This window comes from Babylonia areolata, chromosome 19 (assembly GCF_041734735.1).
Source record: "Babylonia areolata isolate BAREFJ2019XMU chromosome 19, ASM4173473v1, whole genome shotgun sequence".
NCBI lineage: Eukaryota > Metazoa > Mollusca > Gastropoda > Neogastropoda > Buccinidae > Babylonia > Babylonia areolata.
In genome coordinates, this window is record NC_134894.1 from 55035130 (window position 1) to 55057629 (window position 22500).

The 22500-nt window shown below is 43.3% G+C and overlaps 1 protein-coding gene across 1 annotated transcript in view; it reads right to left on the reverse strand.

Moving 5' to 3' along the window:
- The window catches only part of LOC143293861 (adenylate cyclase type 1-like), a 378538-nt gene that overhangs the window by 15657 nt on the left and 340381 nt on the right, over nt 1-22500 (reverse strand). Inside the window, 4 exon segments of the mRNA XM_076605169.1 lie at nt 7347-7442; nt 14173-14257; nt 16091-16188; nt 19241-19373. Coding sequence (XP_076461284.1) covers nt 7347-7442; nt 14173-14257; nt 16091-16188; nt 19241-19373 — 412 coding nt within the window.

The following is a 22500-nucleotide window of genomic DNA, read 5'->3' on the forward strand; positions in this document are numbered from 1 at the left end:
GAGCGAAAGTGGACTAAGCGTACGTGACGCTTCTGTATATAATTATATCCCGAAAGGGGACAAAACAGAATTCAAAGAAATCACAAAAACTGTGGTTAAGAAGAAGAAGAAGAAGAAGAAGAAGAAGAGCAGGGTATACGACTGTAGGGATGAATGTAGGAGAAGGGAGGGACTCAAAACTTAAAAAAAAACAAAACAAAAACAATTATCAGTTACTCAGGGATAAACATCTTAAGCAGTGCTTAGCCTCTTTCATCCAAGCCGTCCTTACAGCAACAGCAGCAGCAGCAATTACAACAAGAACAATAACAACAGTAATAACAGTAATAATAAAAAGTACTAAACATAATCATTACCATAACAATGGTAAAGACGATGAAAAGAACATAGAGAAAACATAGTGAAGAGAGACAGAGAGAGAGAGAGAGAGAGAGAGAGAGAGAGAGAGAGAGAGAGAGAGAGAGGGTGCATATGGTGAAACAAGCATCAAAGAGAGAGAGAGAGAGAGAGAACACTGAACACTGAAATGTTTTAATGAAAAGGCCATTGGCCCATGTCAATAGGGGTGGTTACAGGTAAATGCATAGGCGCAACACAAACATAACACTATAAGCAACGAACTTTCAAAGCTTTGTCTAGGAATATAGCCAAGCGCATAACCAATGATTTGTTTTCACTTGCAAAAAGCAATGTCATATTAAACAAGGACGGAGTATTATAATACTTAGAGGGGATATACTGTTGTCTCAGGTCAGCATATTGAGGGCATTGTAACACAAAGTGAACTTCTGTTTCTTTTTGAAAATCACAGAAAGGACAAGACAGCTCATCATCTGTTACATTACGTTTAAAACGTAATTTATGTGTATTGAGTTGTGACACACCAAGTCGTAAACGTGTTAAGCTAATTCTGGCTTGAATATGTTTCAGCTCCAACAAAAATGGTGATAGTACAAGACTACTTTTAAAAGTACGATACAGTGAGAAACGCTCACTGTCTGATAGCTGTAAAGACCAACGTTCTTTGTATTCATTTACCAGTCTGTTTTTTTTAATGTGCTTAGAAATTCTTTTTCATTTCCCACCCCCTGATTCTCCCAAACCTCCTGAAATCCATATTTATGTAACAAGAAACAAACAGATGTGGCCCATGTATTCCGATTCTGCTGATGGATAAATAGTAACATTTTATATGCTTTCAGTGGTAACCGATGTTCTGGCATTTTGACAATTCTTAGCCAGTACTTGATGCACCTCAAGTATATATTAATATACAAGGGAAATCTGCCCAGTTCACCATAAACCATTGCATTTGGCGTTCTAACACTCACATTCAAGAACCGTTTTAGCGCAAATGTATGCACTTTCTCTATTACATCAAGATTTGCAATCAGACCCCAAACTTCCGCCCCGTAACTAAGCATTGGTTGAATTTGCGCATCAAATAGTTTAAAAAATATTTTTGGGCATTTTTCACCAACTGATCGGAATAACTTGAAAATACTAATCACCCCCTTTTTTGCCCTGCCAGCCATATCATGTAATGTATGGGAAAAAGTTAGTTTTGTTGACAAAATGACACCTAGATACTTATACATGTTTACAACTGTCATTTTTGCTTTTCCATAAAACCACCTTTCATTTTCCGATAAGTACCCACCATTTCTAAACACAACAACGTTAGACTTGTCAAGGTTCACAATCAAGCCAAGATTCATGGCCGTATCATATAGCACATTCAGCTGATTTTGCAGACCAGTTACAGAGTCAGATATCAGAATTATGTCATCAGCAAACATAAGAATAAGTATTTCTAGTACATCAGGTATCAGCTGAACACCATGCTTTCCTTGTTAATAATCTCAGATGCTAGTTCGTTGATAAATAAAGAAAATAAGACAGGACTGCACACTTCACCTTGTTTAAGGCCTGTGGGACACATGAAAGCATTACTTAATTCACCGCCTGCTCTAACTCTGGCTTTCACAACATGATACATGCTAGTTATTGCATTATACATTTTTCCGTGTATGCCTCTTTTTTTAAGGACATTCCACAAATTTATTCGTACAACTGAATCAAATGCTTTTCTAAAATCTATGAATGCGACATATAATTTCTTATGATAAGACAGTTGTTTTTGAACCAATGCAAACAGAGTAAAGACATGATCGATTGTACTGTATTTCTTCCTAAAACCTGCCTCACTTTCATTTATAACACTGTTCTCTTCAATCCACTTACTAAGTCGTTGGTTTAAAATGTGGCTATAAAGTTTACTGCAAACATTCAAAAGGGATATACCCCTATAATTGTCGGGAGAGTTCTTATCACCTTTCTTGTGAAGTGGCTGAATAACCGCTTCTGTCCACTGGGATGGATATATACCCGAGGTGAACAGTTTGTTGAAAAGTATAACCAGAAATGGCACAATAACAAGAGCTGCGTGTTTGAAAACCTCCCCTATTATGCCATCGGGGCCTGCAGCTTTTCCGTTTTTCAGAGCACGAATAGCTGCGAATACTTCGCCTTCAGTTATGTCTTTTTCAAAAACATCAGTATCATACTGGTCATGTTCATCACCAGGTTGTGTTTCTGTCTGATTTAAAACATTTTCATTTACAACTTCCTGACAAACATCTGATTGGAAGATTTCAGAGAAGTGCTGGAACCATTCGTCCTTGCTAATAGAATTACTTATCGTAGCTTTATTTGTGAAGGATTTTATCTTGCCCCAAAATTCTTTTGAATTACTGATATTTTCATATAATGATTTCACAACTTTTTCACGATGGGCCTTCCGCTTTATCCTTAACAGTTCTTTATATTCCCTTCGCTTTTGATTGTATTGTTCCCTCACTCTTTTTTCCTCATCTACTGCACGCTGCCCTCGCTACCGCCATCTCCAACTTGGTGTTCCCTCCCACCGCTTCTTCCTCTGGCCTTGTTACATGCTGTTTTAACGTTATACAACTTACGCAAATCTCGGCGGAGTTCGCGTTTTGAGTCTTTGCACTCGGAATCAAACCAAGAGTCTGTTTTTTCTCTCCCCACAGTGATTATTTTTTCATACAGGAGCTTGCATTATACAATGCTTTGTTAACACAACTAATTGCTTCATTAACATCAGTGTTAATTAGATTTGTAGCCTTTTCCAAGTTGTTCTTGAATTCAGCTTCAGACAATTTACCAAGGAAGTCGTTTACTTTTTCGGGATCCCATCTCAGTTTTTCAATTCTTATAACATTTGCTGTCACATTTTGCTCGGTTTCAAAAGTAACATTTCCGCAATAAAGTTCAACAGGCATGTGCTTCGACTCAATTCTTGGTGATACGTTCAACTGTATACATAATTTTAGCAAGGTATGGGAAACAATAAAGTAATCAACAACACTACATCCACTCGGTGAGATGTATGTGTAGTTACCGAAATCAACATCACCTTCAATACTGCCATTAAGTATACATAAATCAAAGCATTTACACAAATTTAACAAATACTTTCCAAAATCATTACAAACTTTGTCCTTGGATGTTCGTGTCGTCTCTCCATCATCATCGTCATCTAAGGGGTCCATACCAAGGTTGACGCTGTCATTGCATATGTTCTTTCCTCCTGTACGCGAGTTGAAATCTCCCATCAGCAAAAATTGACAATCACCGTACGCTTCAGTGAGGTCCATCATACATTGTTCTAAGATTGCAACCCCATTATTGATATCAGTGTCACGATAGTAGTCAGATGAACTGGGCGGTAAATACAAACCGATCAAAAGGACTGGCGAGTCATAAGCAAAAAGTTCGCGTGATATTTTCACAACAACAATATTGTCATATTCTACATATATTTTTTCTATATATTTAGACAGTTCCTTTTTCACAAGCAGTGTCAGGCCACCAGATAAACGCGCAGTTACTCCCTCAGATAAACGAACTCCTGGAGTAATAAAAACGTCATGCTCAGGAAATAATTGAGATGGGAACTTTGTCGCAAATGTTTCAACCAAAAGACAGAAATCAAAAGTACAAAGATAAGATCTTACATCAGTATCATACACAAGTGATAAACCTTCAATATTATAAGTGACAAATTTTAAATTTCTGTCGACACAGGCCTGGCCGAATCCCTATTTGTTGTTCTCTTGCCTGTGTGTGTGTCTGGCTGTGGTTTCATGTAGTGTGGACTGGCGTTTGGGTGTGCCGCTTGTGCAAGAATGACTTCTGGTCTTTGTGGACTGTGCACGTGTTCTGCGTGCCGTCCCTGATGCCTGCTTCGCTTCGCCTGCAGAGTTTGTCATGACGTCACTATGTGGGGTGGTTTGTTTTTCAGTGTGTGTCACCAGTGCAGGGTCATGTTTATGTTTGTCAGCTGATTCTGTCCTGTCATCTGTCTGTCTGTGATCTGTGGTGTTGCCCTGTTCCGAAATCATGTCAACGCAGTCATTCTGCGGACGGGAACTGTTTGTTTTGTGATTGATTTCTGTACTGTCTGCTGTACTGTCTGTATTGCGATCTTTACGATACTGTGTGTCTTCTTCAGTTGCATATGCACCATCGTGTGCACAAACATCAGTGTTAGGTACACGCACGTCAGAGTCTTGTACAGTCTGTAAATTGTCATTCTCTGTGCCAGCTTTGCAGGCTCCCTCCTTATGTGGTGCTGCCTGTGTTGCGTCATCGTCGTCTTGTCTTGTCCTTCACCCTGTGTGTCAGTACTCGTCGTCTGCTCTGTAGTTTCAGTTGTGGGGTTAACTGACGGTTCAGATGTATGTAAGGTACCTTTCTGTCTGTTAGTGTCGTCATACCTGGAATCTTCTTGGACAGGATTGTTTGTCTGCTGTTTGTATGATCTGTATTGTCACACAGTACCTGTGTCTGGTGAGAACCACCTGTCTGTCCACTGTCTGTATTGTCACACTGTACCTTTGTCTGGTGAGAACCACCTGTCTGTCCACTGTCTGTATTGTCACACAGTACCTGTGTCTGGTGAGAACCACCTGTCTGTCCACTGTCTGTATTGTCACACTGTACCTGTGTCTGGTGAGAACCACCTGTCTGTCCACTGTCTGTATTGTCACACTGTACCTTTGTCTGGTGAGAACCACCTGTCTGTCCGCTGGCTGTGCTGTCATACTGTGAGGTCGTCAGGCTGGTCACAGTGCGGGGCCTTGATGCAACGGGTGGAAAGGCCTGCATTGACGACAACCAGTGGGGGTACGCCTGGTACTGCTGCTGGCTGGTATACCACTCCTGACCGTCACCCCAACCACCGTCTCCGAAGTCGCTGTAGTAGGGATACCCGTCATCGTAGTCGTTGACTGTGGCGTGCCGGACATCCTGCCTCCACCGGTAGTGGTCCTCTCCCTGTCTGCTACGTGCCGTGGTGTTGCGGTAGCTGGAACGCTGGTCCTTTGCATCCACACCTTGCTGCTGCTGCCAGCGGCTGTCACCACGTCTTCTGCTTGCTTCCTCCACCACCAGACGGCTCCCTCTGTAGTAGGCATGCATGCCTCGTCGTTTGTGTTCTTGTATTGTCTCTCGTTGTCTATCTGTCAAGTCCCCAGCAACCGTGATATTCTTTCTCCTCAGGGCCGCCTTTCCTGTCGTCAGAACTGACATTTTATCTGACCATCTGGTAAATTTGACAATCATTGGCGGGGGTCTTCCTCGGGAATCGTTGTAACGACTGAGGCGATGGGCCCGCACAATGTCGTCGGGAGTCCACACTTTGCCAGGCACCACACCATCCAACACCTCCAACACCGCTGCGACACAGTCGTCATAGCTTTCATAACTGCTGTAACGAGGAATGTTAAAAAAACTTCAAGTTTTCTCTGCGCGAAAATGGCTCCAGTCTGTCAACTTTCGCTGCCAAGTCCGATGTGAGTTTTGTCATATCATCCTCCAGTCTCAACAGGTTCTGTTTTGTGTTGTTCGTTTCAGTCAGCGAAGTGTTCACTACCTGCTCCAATGCATCAGACTTCTTACGCAGCACGTGCATTTCTTCTTTCAATTCTCGCACTGCACTGTCGATGCTGGACGAGATTTGAAGCGAGAATGTTGAAAACTTTTTATCCAAAATTTCTTTTATCGATTTTTCAATGTCAACCTTTTGTAATGCCAACAATTTTGACATCTTCTGATCCGCTGGTAGTTCTAGTTCATCACCATCCATCATTTGCTGAATAAAAATGACTTAGGACGTAATAATTAACAAAAAACATGGAAAGTTTGGAGAGCTCCTAAAAAACACGTCTTCTCTGGTACATGAACCTGAACTCACCCCCAGAGAGAGAGAGAGAGAGAGAGAGAGAGAGCGGGGAAGGGTGTGGCTGAGCAGAAGGGTTAGTGGTAGATGGATAGGGACAGGTAACAGAATAAGATAATGGGCATGCATCGCATCACAGTCTTCATCGTTTGTCGTCAACACAACATAATCCCCTTCACTCTTTCCGTCATCGTCATTATTAATGTAATCGTTATCTTGTTGTTCTTCTTGTTCTCTTCCCTGTTTCAATTTTTTCTTCACCCCGTCTTCTTCTTCTTCTTCTCCTCCTCCTCCTACTCCTTTATTTTCTTCTTCTTCTTCTCCTTCTTCTTCTCCTCCTCTTCCTCCTGTTCTTCCTTCTTCTTCTTCTTCTCCTCTTCCTCCTGTTCTTCCTTCTTCTTCTTCATCTTCTCCTCCTTCTTTATCTTCTTCTTCTCCTCCTCCTGTTCTTCCTTCTTCTTTATCTTCTGCTTCTTCATCTTCTCCTCTTCCTTTCGTCCCTCCTCCTCCTTCTTCTTGTTCTCCTCTTCCTTCTTCTCCTTCATTCTTCTTCTCTGCTTTTTCTCCTTCTTCCTCATCCTCAGTTTCCAGCTCCTCTTCTTTCTCCTCACCCTGTTCCTCCTGTCTCTTCTTTAAACGCCTAGTAAGATAAGACGGGGATTAACTGTTGTTGACTTTGACCAGACGGGAATGGAAAAAAAATGGAACCAGGGCATTCTCGTTAGTTATCCCCACAAGCTCGTTTACTTATCACCCACGCCTTTCGCTCCCTGTTTCGCTAAGTGATCTGTTCACATCCATTTTCCCTCTGCTTGGCAGACAGGGCTCATTCGTTTCTTTCTGGCGTCTATCAGCAAGTGACACTCCTCACGATATGGCTAAGCTGAGGATCCGAAGAAGAAGAAGAAGAAGAAGAAGAAGCTTTCGACTTCATCACAAACAACGCATGACTCATCATCATCATTATCATCGTCATCACCATTGTCGTCGTCATCATCATCATCATTATCATCGTCAGCGAAATCGTCATCAACATCGTCATCATCATCACCATCAGACACGTGTGGATGTGACGTACCACATTCATCTGCGCCATGATGTAGGTCAGGAAGACTGTAGTGATGATGACGAACATCCGTAGACCGCCGGACTTCCGGATATCGAAAGCCGTGCACTGCAAGTGAAATCATGTCCTGCGTGAGTTAGACACACACACACACACACACACACACACACACACACACACACACACACACACACTCTCTCTCACACACACACACACACACACACACACACACACACACACACACACACACACTCGTGTTCAGGATTAAGACCAAGACTGAAGAAGACAAAAAAAGGAAATAAAAAAGGGGGAAAGAAGAGAAACAAGCACAAAGACTTTTAAGGACCGAACCCCACCCCCCCACCCCCAAAAACAAAAACAAAAAAAAACAAACCCAGAAGAAATGCAATTCACAGAATATGGGGGAAAATTAAGGAGAGAAAACACGAAAGTCAAAATACATAAAAATATCTTTAACAATACAGTAAGCCTTCGTGGCTCAATTCACATTTTGCAGAAGAAGAAAAAATTGAAAAGAAAGAAATAAAAAAATATAAAGAAAGGAATGCTAATTTACATCTAACAAATCTCCTGATCTGTTTAAAACAAAAGAAAAGAAAGATGCAAAAAATCTATATAATATCCGAAAGCACATATCCGATGTTAGTTGCATCAATTAGGCAATTTTTACCAGCAGCTTCTCCGATATTTTCAGATATCATTTTCTAGTTTCTTTTGTGTCTTCTAAATTCCAATAGCAGTAGTAACAGACCAATGGAACACAATGATGCCTAGCTCTTTCAGAGACGACCCTTAGCTTCCCAGGAAACTCTACGCTACCTGAGCTGGACTTAACTCAATCAGTACGGCCAGTCCTCTCTTCTCCTCTACACAGACCCCTCGGATGTCCAGTGGGTGTCTCAACGATCCAACCTTTAGCTTCCGTCGTTAGAATTGTGGTATTCTTTGTCAACATTCACCTCTTCAGTGTAAGAGCCTTCCGCTTGTAATATTTTGATGGTGGTAATTGTGGAGAAACGCCGTTAACGTCGTCTCTTTCGCCGTTCGTATGGAGAGAGTTAAAACCCGTACATGTAAACTTCCATATTGTATCAATGCTTAACATCTGTTACAAACAATATTTTAAAGGCGATGTCCTCTCCGTCGGGGATGGGGGCGTGAGGGGTGATTGGTGGGGGTGGGGGTGGGGGTGGAAGCCTTGGCATGTTGCATGGAAACCCGTGGATTATCCAAAGGTCAGCGTCACTTACTCGACCTTGACTGGCGTGTTTCCGAGAAGAACAGAGCACTTCGTCTGAAAAGGAATTGCCGCGGAGGGATGTCAGTGCTGGCTATTCAACCGCGAGTAGGAGCTTCGTTCTTGATTAATGTTTTGGGTGAGCGTACCCCATTAATCGTTTTTTGTTTCCTTTTCTTTTTCCTACAAGGCAATGGCACCATCTGTTCACGGTTGCGGGCATGCTAGAACGTCCACAGACCCAGTGTCATCACCACGTCCACTGTGGCTGTCCAGAGTACCTAACTCTCCAAGTCTTCAGTCAACAGTTTAGCTTCTCCAGGTCTGGCTGCTGGTCAAGGCTAACAAGCCGACACTGCCCGCTGGCCCATGCTTCGGTCATTTTCATGCGGACCACTTGACAAAGGCTCGTAAAAAAAACAAACACAAAAACTAGCAGGTCTGAACATCTATTTACCAGGGAGATCCGGAACCCCCCCGCACCCCCCACGTCCCCCCCCCCCCCGTGACTGATCCGTTTTGGCTACACCACATCTGTTGTGTTGTGTTGCGTGGTGGAGGAAGGTGGCAGAATGGTTAAGACGCTCAGCTGCCAATACAGAGAGTCCGTGAGGGTGTGGGTTCGAATCCCGCTCTCGCCCTTTCTCCTAAGTTTGACTGGAAAATCAAACTGAGCGTCTAGTCTTTCGGATGAGACGATAAACCGAGGTCCCGTGTGCAGCATGCACTTGGCGCACTGAAAAAGAACCCATGGCAACGAGAGTGTTGTCCTCTGGCGAAATTACGTAAAATGAAATCCACTTTCATAGGTACACAAATATGTAAGCATGCACTCAAGGCCTGACTAAGCGCGTTGGGTTATGCTGCTGGTCAAGCATCTGCTCAACAGATGTGGTGTAGCGTGTATGGATTTGTCCGAACGCAGTGACGCCTCCTTGAGAAAGTGAAACTGAAACTGTGTTGCGTTGTGTCGTGCTGTGTTGTATGTTTGCTGTGTTGTGTTGTGTCGTGCTGTGTTGTGTGGTGTGTGTTTGCTGTGTTGCGTTGTGTCGTGCTGTGCTGTGTGTTGTGTGTTTGATGTGTTGCGTTGTGCTGTGCTGTGTTGTGTATTTGCTGTGTTGTGTTGTGTCGTGCTGTGTTGTGTGTTGTGTGTTTGCTGTGTTGCGTTGTGTTTGCTGTGTTGCGTTGTGCTGTGCTGTGTTGTGTGTTTGCTGTGTTGTGTTGTGTTGTGTCGTGCTGTGTTGTATGTTTGCTGTGTTGTGTTGTGTCGTGCTGTGTTGTGTGGTGTGTGTTTGCTGTGTTGCGTTGTGCTGTGCTGTGTTGTGTGTTTGCTGTGTTGCGTTGTGCTGTGCTGTGTTGTGTGTTTGCTGTGTTGCGTTGTGCTGTGCTGTGTTGTGTGTTTGCTGTGTTGCGTTGTGCTGTGCTGTGTTGTGTGTTTGCTGTGTTGTGTTGTGTTGTGTCGTGCTGTGTTGTGTGTTTGATGTGTTGTGTTGTGTCGTGCTGTGTTGTGTGTTGTGTGTTTGCTGTGTTGTGTTGTGTCGTGCTGTGTTGTGTGTTGTGTGTTTGCTGTGTTGTGTTGTGTCGTGCTGTGTTGTGTGTTGTGTGTTTGATGTGTTGTGTTGTGTTGTGCTGTGTTGTGTGTTGTCTTTGTTGTGTTGTGTTGTGTCGTGCTGTGTTGTGTGTTTGCTGTGTTGTGTCGCGCTGTGTTGCGTGTTTGCTGTGTTGTGTGTTGTCTTTGTTGTGTTGTGTTGCGTTGCGTTGTGTCGTGCTGTGTTGTGTCGTGTTGCGCTGTGTCGTGTGTTGTGTGTTTGCTGTGTGATGTCGTGCTGTGTTGTGTGTTGTCTTTGTTGTGTTGTGTCGTGTTGCGTTGTGTTACCTTACGACATATTTCTGTGTATGAAATTGGGGCTGGAGAGAGCACGACTGCACAGTACAGCGCCATCAATATCTTTTTTATTACTTTTGTTTCTTCTTCTTCTGTCATTTCAATAGTCACTGTTTAGTTGACATTGATTGTCATCGAAGACAAAATTGATGTAAAGGTAAACACTTTGGAAAATCAACAAAAATGAGAGCGTGTTCATAGATCCATTGTCAAACTGAAAGTACCAGTCGATGAAGTGTGTGGGAGTAACAAAACTAAAAAAAAAAGCAAAACACATAATCACTGACCGATGAAGATAAAAGCTTGACTAAATAGGTCAAATCTTCCACTGAAAAATTCCTGCATGTAATGTTACATTTGGTAACCACAAAATAATCTTAATTTTTTTAATTTTCTTTATTTTTATTTTACAGTTACCATCCAATGAAGATGGTTTTGTTTCTGTGGGTAAACTACAAGTTTGAAAAACAACAAAAAAAAACCAAATCTGCGCAACATTATCTGCATGAATTCAGCTTGCTAAATTCTATTGACACTTTTGTTTGTTTGTTTTTGTTTGTTTTTTGTTGTTGTTGTTGTTTTTAACCTTGCACACTGCGGTCGAGCTATTTATTTAGCCTCGGGCGTTCAAGATTAACGTTCCATGACTTTCTCCCAAACAGCACATTGTATTATTTTTTCTCCCGAGCTATTTATTTAGCCTCGGGCGTTTAAGATTAACGTTCCATGACTTTCTCCCAAACAACACATTGTATTATTTTTCTACAAGCCCATATCGATTACAGCCATAACTCCGGTATGAGAGTTCGGAACGTGTAAACTCCCGATGCCAGAGGTGCCGTGTGTTCAGTTCTGTTTTAACCAGAGGAAAATGATTATATCGATGATTTTCGTTTACGGTAGTTGATGTGAAAATGCTGGGATGCTGAAGCGAAGGATGCTTCATTTTGTGTTTTTTCTTCTCTCTCTCTCTCTCTCTCTCTTTTGTCTTCTCCTTTAATTTTTTTACGATCAGGATTTATAAGTTCTGAATTAAATCAAATAAAATGAACAAAATCTGAAAAAAAAGATCTCTCATCTCTCAGACGGCTTCAAAATGAAAGCGCAAAAAACTGACTTACACATTGATGAAAATATCATTCTATTTTTTCAGTTTTTTTTTTCTCTCTCTCTCTCTCTCTTTTTTATATCATAGAAATTTTTCAGCGTGCACAGTAGTGTATTCAAAGTGTCAGTGATACAAAAGAAACCTCTAGTTGTTTGACTGTAACTTTATGGTTGAAACATTTGCAGCAAACAGTGTGGCCTATTTCGCTGTTGTGCCCATTTTGATAGAAATGTCTGGAAAGGCCATATCAATATCTAAATCGATGCTTTGCTTCCTGCCAGTTTCCTGAGAAAAATGCCAACCCTAATAATAACCGTGTTCTGTCTGATCTCTCTCATTGCACACCACACACACACACACACACACACACACACACACACACACACACACACACACACACACACACACACAGACACACACAGACGCACACACAGACACACACACACACACACAGACACAAACACTGACACAGACACACACAGACACACACAGACACACACACACACACACACACACACACACACACACAGACACAGACACAGACACACATAGACACACAGACACACACACACAGACACAAACACAGACACAGGCACACACACACACACACACACACACACACACACAGAAACACAGACACAGACACACACAGACACACACACAGACACACAGACACACACACACACACACACGGATAGTTGTTAGTTTTTCATTAGAAATATGTTATATTGTTATATATTTTTTGTTTTATTTTTTAAACAACAAAACTTAAATCAATAATTTTCACACACACACACACACACACACACACACACACACACTTTCACTTACTCGTACGCGTACACAGTAATCCCCCCCCCCCTCCCACTCCTCCCACTCGATTTTTTTCCTTCCCTCGTCTAATATCACTTACAGTGAAAAGACGTTAAACTAAAGAACGAACAAGGATAGACACTGAAATATTGTGATTACTTACGTGAGCAACCAAACAAAGCGAAAGAAAAAAAAAAAAGACAGATGAAAAAGGAAAGGAAAAGATAATGAATCAGATTAAGAAAAATAATAGAACGAAAGAAAGAAAAACAAAGTGAGAACAGGTACAACAAGAATGGGATTCATAATAATAAGGAAAAAAAACAAAACCCGGCAGATAAGAAAGAGCTTAACCCTTTCACCGCCAGTCAATTTAGAGTACAAAATTTCCTTGTGGTGTAAACACAGAAAAGACAGTGGCTAAGAAAAGCTGGGGATTCCCCCTTCGATGTATAGAAAACATGGCCTATCCTACCACCAAACATTAAGAGCAGTAGGTTCATGGATTAACCGACCAATGAATGGTCACCTTTCAGTGACATGGGTCCTCTACCACGCCTGTGCATAAATGCGGACCTTGGCGGTGAAAGGGTCAAGGAAAGAAAGAGCGAAAGAAAGAGAAAGGACCAGTGCTAAGCCGGTCGGGTGTATTCCCGGGGACCACTACGGTAGCTGGGCAGGCCTAGCTGGAGACGCGAACAACACACCAGTGGACTGCGCACCCCCCCCTTCTCAACAAACAGCACATCCCCCGGCGGCTCAGTTTAAATTGCGCACCAACAGCGACTTCCCAAGAAACGACAATTGTACATCAGCATGCTGGTGTTGGTTGTCAAGTGGAAGAAGAAGGCGAGGCGAGGAAAGGGTACAGCACACTGACCTTGATCTTGACGCTGAGTATGAGGATGAGGATGAGGATGAGGAACACACCGACCTTGATCTTGACGATGAGGATGGGGATGAGGAGCACACCGACCTTGATCTTGACGATGAGGATGAGGAGCACACCGACCTTGATCTTGACGCTGTGTGTGAGGATGAGGATGAGGAACACACCGACCTTGATCTTGACGATGAAGATGAGGATGACGAGCATACTGACCTTGATCTTGACGATGAGGATGAGGTTGAGGAACACACCGACCTTGATCTTGACGATGAAGATGAGGATGACGAGCACACTGACCTTGATCTTGACGCTGACGCTGAGCATTGTAATGAGGATGAGGAGCACACTGACCTTGATCTTGACGCTGAGGATGAGGAGCACACTGACCTTGATCTTGACGCTGACGCTGAGGATGAGGAACACACTGACCTTGATCTTGACGCTGAGGATGAGGAGCGCACTGACCTTGATCTTGACGCTGACGCTGAGGATGAGGATGAGGAACACACTGACCTTGATCTTGACGCTGAGGATGAGGAGCACACTGACCTTGATCTTGACGCTGAGGATGAGGAGCACACTGACCTTGATCTTGACGCTGACGCTGAGGATGAGGATGAGGATGAGGAACACACTGACCTTGATCTTGACGCTGAGGATGAGGATGAAGATTAGGAGCACACTCACCATGATCTTGACGCTGAGGATGAGGATGAGTATGAGGAACACACTGCCCTTGATCTTGACGCTGAGGATGAGGAGCACACTCACCATGATCTTGACGCTGACGCTGAGCATGAGAATGAGGATGAGGATGATGATGAGGAGCACACTGACTTTGATCTTGACGCTGAGGATGAGGATGAGGATGAGGAGCACACTGACCTTGATCTTGACGCTGAGGATGAGGATGAGGACGATGGCGATCCAGGTGAAGCCCGCCAGGAACAGCATCAGCAGCAGCAGGGTCCTGAACAGTCATGTGTTTCCCTTTGTACATCACCGCTTTTGTACATCACACTTGACTTTTGTACATCACTGCTTTTGTACATCACACTTAACTTTTGTACATCACCACTTTTGTACATCACACTTAACTTTTGTACATCACCGCTTTTGTACATCACACTTGACTTTTGTACATCACTGCTTTTGTACATCACACTTAACTTTTGTACATCACCGCTTTTGTACATCACACTTTTGTACGTCGCATTCTTCATCGCTTTATGTTTCCCGTTGTACATCACACCGTTGTACATTATTCTGGCTCCCTTTATGTTTTCCTTTGTACATCACACCTTTGTACATCACATTCTTCATCCCTTCATGTATTTCTTTGTGTACATCACACCTTTGTACATCACATTATGTCTCCATTTATGTTTTCCTTTCTACATCACATTCTGCCCCCACTCCCCTTTTTATGTTTTCCTCTGTACATCACACCTTTGTACATCACATTCTGCCTCCCTTTATGTTTTCCTCTGTACATCACACCTTTGTACATCACATTCTGCCTCCCTATATGTTTCCCTGTATACATATCACACTAATTTAGTGCATCACATTCTGCATTCTTTCGGTTTCCCTTTGTACATCGCATTGCACTCACGTCCACAAAGAGAAAGGCACACACACACACTTATGCATGCTTTGTCCACTTACTTTCTCTGTCAGTGAGGAAAGAGAGAGAGAGGGAGAGAGAGAGAGACACAGAGAGAGAGACAGAGAGACAAAGATAGAGAGAGACAGAGACAGAGAGAGAGACAGAGAGAGAGACAGAGACACAGACACAGACACAGACACAGACAGACACACACACACACACACACACACACAGAAGAATGCTGAACAATAATATATTTTGTTACTTGTTTTTGCCCCCTTTTCCACCCAAAAAATAATGTATTCGAATTCGATTCTGAATAAGGCAAAACAATATAATATTTCTGGCGCCGGAAATTATATTTCTATATGTGTCCCCTCCTAAGACTTTAATTAAGATGCAGCCTCTATTTATCATCAGCTGAAATAGACGAATGCCTTGCTATCCGCGTTGGAGGAAATATTGTGCTAAAAAATGCAACGAGTCTGCAACAGATGGATGGTGCGTGGTGAATCTGGCGTACGTGATGGAGCCCCCAAAATAATTTTAATTTCAACCCCCCCCCTCTTCCCACACACACACCCTCTCCTCCCCCCTCCAACCTCCCCCCTACCCCCGCCCCCCCTGTTCCTGTGAAAAGATTTACAAATTTTAAACAATGCTTACCTTTTCGTCTAGTGGTGTCTTCAGCTCGTCGAAGAGAAAGATATGAAATCACTAATCCCTTAGAAAATCCTTCAAGTTTTGTTTGCCTTGGGCCTTGGTGTCGTTGTCAACTAATACTTCTTATTTCTAACTGTTGTTCCCGAACAAAAAACAACAATCTTTTCGTGCCCTTAAAGGTGTTGAAAAACCCCCAACCCGTTCATTATTTCAAATAAAGTATACACGTACGCACGTGTGTGTATGTGTGGATGCGTGCGTGTAAAAAAAAAAAAGTGTTTGTGTGCGTGTCTGTTCATGTACATAATATGTGTGCTTGAGTAAAGACGTATGTGTACATGCACGCGTGATTGTCAATGCATGTGTGCGTGGGGGTGGGGTGGGGGTGGGGTTAGTATGCGTGCGTGGATGTGTGTGTGTGTGCTTGTGTGTGTGTGTGTGTGTGCGCGTGCGTGCGTGCGTTTGTGTGTGTGTGTGTGTGTGCACGTGCGGCATAGTACAGCAGAAACGAAGGGGCGGAGGAGGACTGACCTGGGCAGAACGACAGCCTGAAGACAGGCCGTACAGATGTGCAGAAGCAGGACACAGATCAGACTGCCGCTGAAGGCAAAGTCGGCAGCCTCCTGGTACTGTGGGACATGATGGCACACACAGTCTTGCTGTCAGAGAGTCATCGAACAATGCACACATAGTCTTGCTGTCAGAGAGTCATCGAACAATGCACACATAGTCTTGCTGTCAGAGAGTCATTGAATAATGCACACATAGTCTTGCTGTTAGAGAGTCATCGAGTAAGGCACACACAGTCTTCCTAGTTAGAGAGTCATCGAGTAAGGCACACATAGTCTTGCTGTTAGAGAGTCATCGAATAATGCACACATAGTCTTGCTGTTAGAGAGTATTCGAACAGCGCACACATAGTCTTGCTGTTAGAGAGTCATCGAATAATGCACACATAGTCTTGCTGTTAGAGAGTCATCGAACAATGCACACATAGTCTTCCTAGATAGAGAGTCATCGAGTAAGGCACACATAGTCTTGCTGTTAGAGAGTCATCGAATAATGCACACATAGTCTTCCTAGTTAGAGAGTCATCGAGTAAGGCACACATAGTCTTGCTGTTAGAGAGTCATCGAACAATGCACACATAGTCTTCCTGTTAGAACAGTCATCGAACAATGCACACATAGTCGTGCTGTTAGAGAGTCATCGAATAATGCACACATAGTCTTCCTAGTTAGAGAGTCATCGAGTAAGGCACACATAGTCTTGCTGTTAGAGAGTCATCGAACAATGCACACATACTCTTGCTGTTAGAGAGTCATCGAATAATGCACACATAGTCTTGCTGTTAGAGAGTCATCGAGTAAGGCACACATAGTCTTGCTGTTAGAGAGTCATCGAATAATGCACACATAGTCTTCCTGTTAGAGAGTATTCGAACAGCGCACACATAGTCTTGCTGTTAGAGAGTCATCGAATAATGCACACATAGTCTTGCTGTTAGAGAGTCATCAAATAATGCACACATAGTCTTGCTGTTAGAGAGTCATCGAATAAGGCACACATAGTCTTGCAGTCAGAGAGTCATCGAATAATGCACACACAGCCTTGCTGTTAGAGAGTCATCGAATAATGCACACATAGTCTTGCTGTTAGAGAGTCATCGAGTAAGGCACACATAGTCTTGCTGTTAGAGAGTCATCGAATAATGCACACATAGTCTTGCTGTTAGAGAGTCATCGAACAATGCACACATAGTCTTGCTGTTAGAGAGTCATCGAATAATGCACACATAGTCTTGCTGTTAGAGAGTCATCGAACAATGCACACATAGTCTTGCTGTTAGAGAGTCATCGAATAATGCACACATACTCTTGCTGTTAGAGAGTCATCGAATAATGCACACATAGTCTTCCTAGTTAGAGAGTCATCGAGTAAGGCACACATAGTCTTGCTGTTAGAGAGTCATCGAATAATGCACACATAGTCTTGCTGTTAGAGAGTCATCGAATAATGCACACATAGTCTTCATGTTAGAGAGTCATCGAATAAGGCAGACAGTCTTGCTGTTAGAGAGTCATCGAATAATGCACACACAGTATTGCTGTTAGATAGTCATTGAATAATGCACACATAGTCTTGCTGTTAGAGAGTCATCGAATAATGCACACACAGTCTTGCTGTTAGAGAGTCATCGAACAATGCATACACAGTCTTGCTGTTAGAGAGTCATCGAATAATGCACACATAATCTTGCTGTTAGAGAGTCATCGAACAATGCACACATACTCTTGCTGTTAGAGAGTCATCGAATAATGCACACATAGTCTTCCTGTTAGAGAGTCATCGAATAATGCACACATAGTCTTCCTGTTAGAGAGTCATCGAATAATGCACACATAGTCTTCCTGTTAGAGAGTAATCGAATAATGCACACATAGTCTTCGTGTTAGAGAGTCATCGAATAATGCACACATAGTCTTGCTGTTAGAGAGTCATCGAATAATGCACACATAGTCTTGCTGTTAGAGAGTCATCGAATAATGCACACATAGTCTTCCTGTTAGAGAGTCATCGAATAATGCACACATAGTCTTCCTGTTAGAGAGTCATTGAATAATGCACACATAGTCTTGCTGTTAGAGAGTCATCGAATAATGCACACATAGTCTTGCTGTTAGAGAGTCATCGAATAATGCACACATAGTCTTCCTGTTAGAGAGTCATTGAATAAGGCACACATAGTCTTCCTAGTTAGAGAGTCATCGAATAATGCACACATAGTCTTGCTGTTAGAGAGTCATCGAATAATGCACACATAGTCTTGCTGTTAGAGAGTCATCGAATACTGCACAGTCTTGCTTTCGTTAGAGAATCCTCGATGAATTAATTTAGTAAATGATGACGAAGATGAGCAGGATTTTTGAGATTATTGTACGGCTGGTGTAGTGTGGCAATGTGTTAGTGGTGGTGGTGGTGGTGAGAAAGAGGGGGTGGGGGGGTGAAAGAGAGAGAGTGAGAGAGAGACAGAGACAGAGCGACAGAGAGACAGAGACAGAGACAGACACAGAGTGAGTGATACATAGAGACAGACAGATAGACACAGATGAATTCCGAATTTCTAACGAAGTGTTTCTAGCCTTTTGTTTTGTGCAATAGATATTCGTGTGGAAGATTCTATGAGTGGTATTTTCTCGCACGCAAACACACATCACACTGTGCACACACGCACCCATACCCATAACCACACCCACTACACACACACACTCAACCAACCACAACCCCCACCTCCCCTCTCCACACCCACCCTAAACCACATAACCCCCTCCCACCACACACTCACCTACCCACCCACACCCACACACACACCCACACCCCTACCTTGAAGCGCAGGGTGAGGAAGTTGACGTGGTTGCTCACACACACACACACACACACACACACACACACACACACACCACCACACCACACCACCCACCCACTCACACACACGTCCTAAACCTCTCCCTCCCCCTCACACACACACACACTATACACATACACACTACACCCATCCATAACCCCTACCACTCCTCCCACACCCACACACACTCCCACGCACTCTCTCTCTCTCCACACACACACACACACACACACACACACACACACGCGCGCGCGACACCTCCCCCCTCCCCCTACCTCCTTCTCCTTGGTGTCGCCCTTGAAGCGCAGCGTGAGGAAGTTGACGTGGTTGCTCTTCTCGCGCTCAATGCTGCGGGCCACCAGGGCCTGGGCCAGGTACTTGTTGACTCGGTCCGTGGGCTGGCTGCTGCTGCACACGGGCAGCACGGCAAGACATCAGCGTCGTCGTCGTCATCATGATGATGATGATCATCATCACCGTCACTATCATCGTCGTCAGTGTCGTCGTCTTCATCTTCATCGGTTGTTGTCATCATTGATCGTTGTGTCATTAATCGTCGTCGTCATGTGTTGGGGGGAAAACACACACACACACACACACACACACACACACACACACACACACACCATTCGTATTCCATATTCATTCCAAGAAGGTTATTCTCTACTGGAGAAAACTTGCTGGAAACATGTCAATAAACAAAAATAGGAGTCTGACCCGGACAGAGAAAATACTGACAATAGCTTGCGCAAAACTGATCGCATGTTTTCTTTTAAAACAGAAGGACATCACAGTAGCAGAGGGCTCACCAGTCTGATATGCAGACTACGACTGGATACCATAAAAACAAAATATACTTCTAATGTGACTTGCATTTGCGGCAATGAAATTACCCCCGTGCATATCATCCATAAATGTGAACAGACAGACAGGCAGATATATACAGATAGACAGACAGATACAGGAAGAGAGAGAGAGGGAGATAGAAACGGAGAGACTTACAAAGAGACTGAGATGTAGGCTCTCTCTCTCTCTCTCTCTCTCTCTCTCTCTCTCTCACACTCACACACACAGACTCACAACACACACACACACGAACAGACACAGACACTGACACAGACACACACAGACACACACACACACACACACACACACACACACTGAGACGGAGACAGAGGCAGAGACAAGAGAGGACAGACGGTGAGAATTAAATGCAGCAGACTTGACTCGACTTGACTCTTCACACTCCCATCGCAATCACAGACCTATCGACCTTTCCCATCCATCAGAGACACCGGGCCTCTCAGACTGCCCTCATTTAATAATGCAGCTCTTCATGCCACCAGCACCCTTCCCAACCTGACACTTGCACACTGGGAACCCCCCCCCCCCCCCATAAAACCCGCACACAAAAAAACACAATCAGAAGACCTGACAATGTCGGGTCGGTGACAAGCTTTGGTTTGCCTTTGATCTTGTCTCTAGATATTTTTAGCTTCCTTAGTTGTTGTTTTATCTTCCTTGGCCAAAACTCTCTCTCTCTCTCTCTCTCTCTCTCTCTCTCATGTTACACGGTGATACAGGTAGGTATCCTCTGTACATTGACAGCTGCATTAGCGCATTGCCATACTGGTTCGAACTGCAGCCGATGCCCATAACGAGAATTCCAAAACAAGTTTATATTACACAAGATGACCCACTGCCCAAATTAATACTCATCTAAGATATCGGGCATCATCAATAAATCGATGTTTAGATATCTATGGATTTTCTGAAGTTTGGTTTAATGGTGGTGTGGGATACGAGAAAGCTTCTGTTTCTGTTCTTCGGTAGCTCCTTGACTGCTGCTGACAAATATATACTACTATTTAAGTATCCTACTCAGTGACGGGGCTGTCACCCATTGTCTAAAAACAAATGGATAGCTCACTGGCCAGGAAAGCTGAAGCTAACTGGACGCCATAGTGTTTCTCGTAACTGGTGGTAGTTTCTGAACTGTAATCGTATATCTTCGATGAAATCGTGTTATGCTTGCCCCCACGACATGCCAAATGTTGTGTCCTGATCAAAATCTGCCAATGGTTTATCTACCAAAGTTATTACATGAAAACAGTGCAGTGACACGTGGCACAAACCTGCAGTGGAGACACACACAGGAATGCCAGCTCAACTAACGCCGCGAGCAAGTGAAAGTTTGCCGTAAAGAAAGCTGAGCGCTCGGCTACACACATGAAGTCACCGCTTCGCAGCAAAATGGCTGTTCGAACACTTCCGCTGTCTTCAGTTAGAAAAGGGGCTCAAAGAAAGCATGCGCTATCCATGTATTTTTTAGGACAGTGGCTGTCACCTCACTGATATTAAAGACAACTCGTATTTACATGTCAGGATGTCAGTTAACGTTCCTTATTTGAGGTCAGGATGTCAGTTACTGTTCTTTATCAAAATGAGGTCAGAATGTCAGTTACCGTTCTTTATTTGAGGTCTGGATGTCAGTTACTGTTCTTTATTAAAATGAGGTCCAGATGTCAGTTACCGTTCTTTATTTGAGGTCAGGATGTCAGTTACCGTTCTTTATTTGAGGTCAGGATGTCAGTTACTGTTCTTTATTTGAGGTCAGGATGTCAGTTACCGTTCTTTATTTGAGGTCAGGATGTCAATTACCGTTCCTTATTTGAGGTCAGGATGTCAGTTACTGTTCTTTATTTGAGGTCAGGATGTCAGTTACCGTTCTTTATTTGAGGTCTGGATGTCAGTTACTGTTCTGTATTTGAGGTCAGGATGTCAGTTACCGTTCTTTATTTGAGGTCAGGATGTCAGCTACTGTTTTTTATTTGAGGTCAGGATGTCAGTTACCGTTCTTTATTTGAGATCAGGATGTCAGTTACCGTTCTTTATTTGAGGTCTGGATGCCAGTTACTGTTTTTTATTTGAGGTCAGGATGTCAGTTACCGTTCTTTATTTGAGGTCAGGATGTCAGTTACTGTTCTTTATTTGAGGTAAGGATGTCAGTTACCGTTCTTTATTTGAGGTCAGGATGTCAGTTACCGTTCTTTATTTGAGGTCAGGATGTCAGTTACTGTTCTTTATTTGAGGTCAGGATGTCAGTTACCGTTCCTTATTTGAGGTCAGAATGTCAGTTACCGTTCCTTATTTGAGGTCAGGATGTCAGTTACTGTTCTTTATTTGAAGTCACGATGTCAGTTACCGGGTTTTTTTCAAAATATTATTATCTGAACGTCTTCCTCTCTAAGACTGTATTCAGCTGAAATCAACTACACCTTTAATAAGTACACGAAAAGAAGTAACTGCACTGCACACTCATGCCTGACCGATCACATTTGACAAAAGTTCAGCAGTTAAGGGGTTAATGCTTTCTGGCCAACCCTTTCTTTATATTTAGTATTCTGCTTTTCTTGTTTTTCCTTCCATGGCTCTCTTTGCTTCTTTGCTTCTTATACTCGACACAGAAAGCAGAAACCAACTTATCAACTCTTCCTCAAGTAGAGTGCTGGCCTTGAGGTAGCGCGTCCGCCAA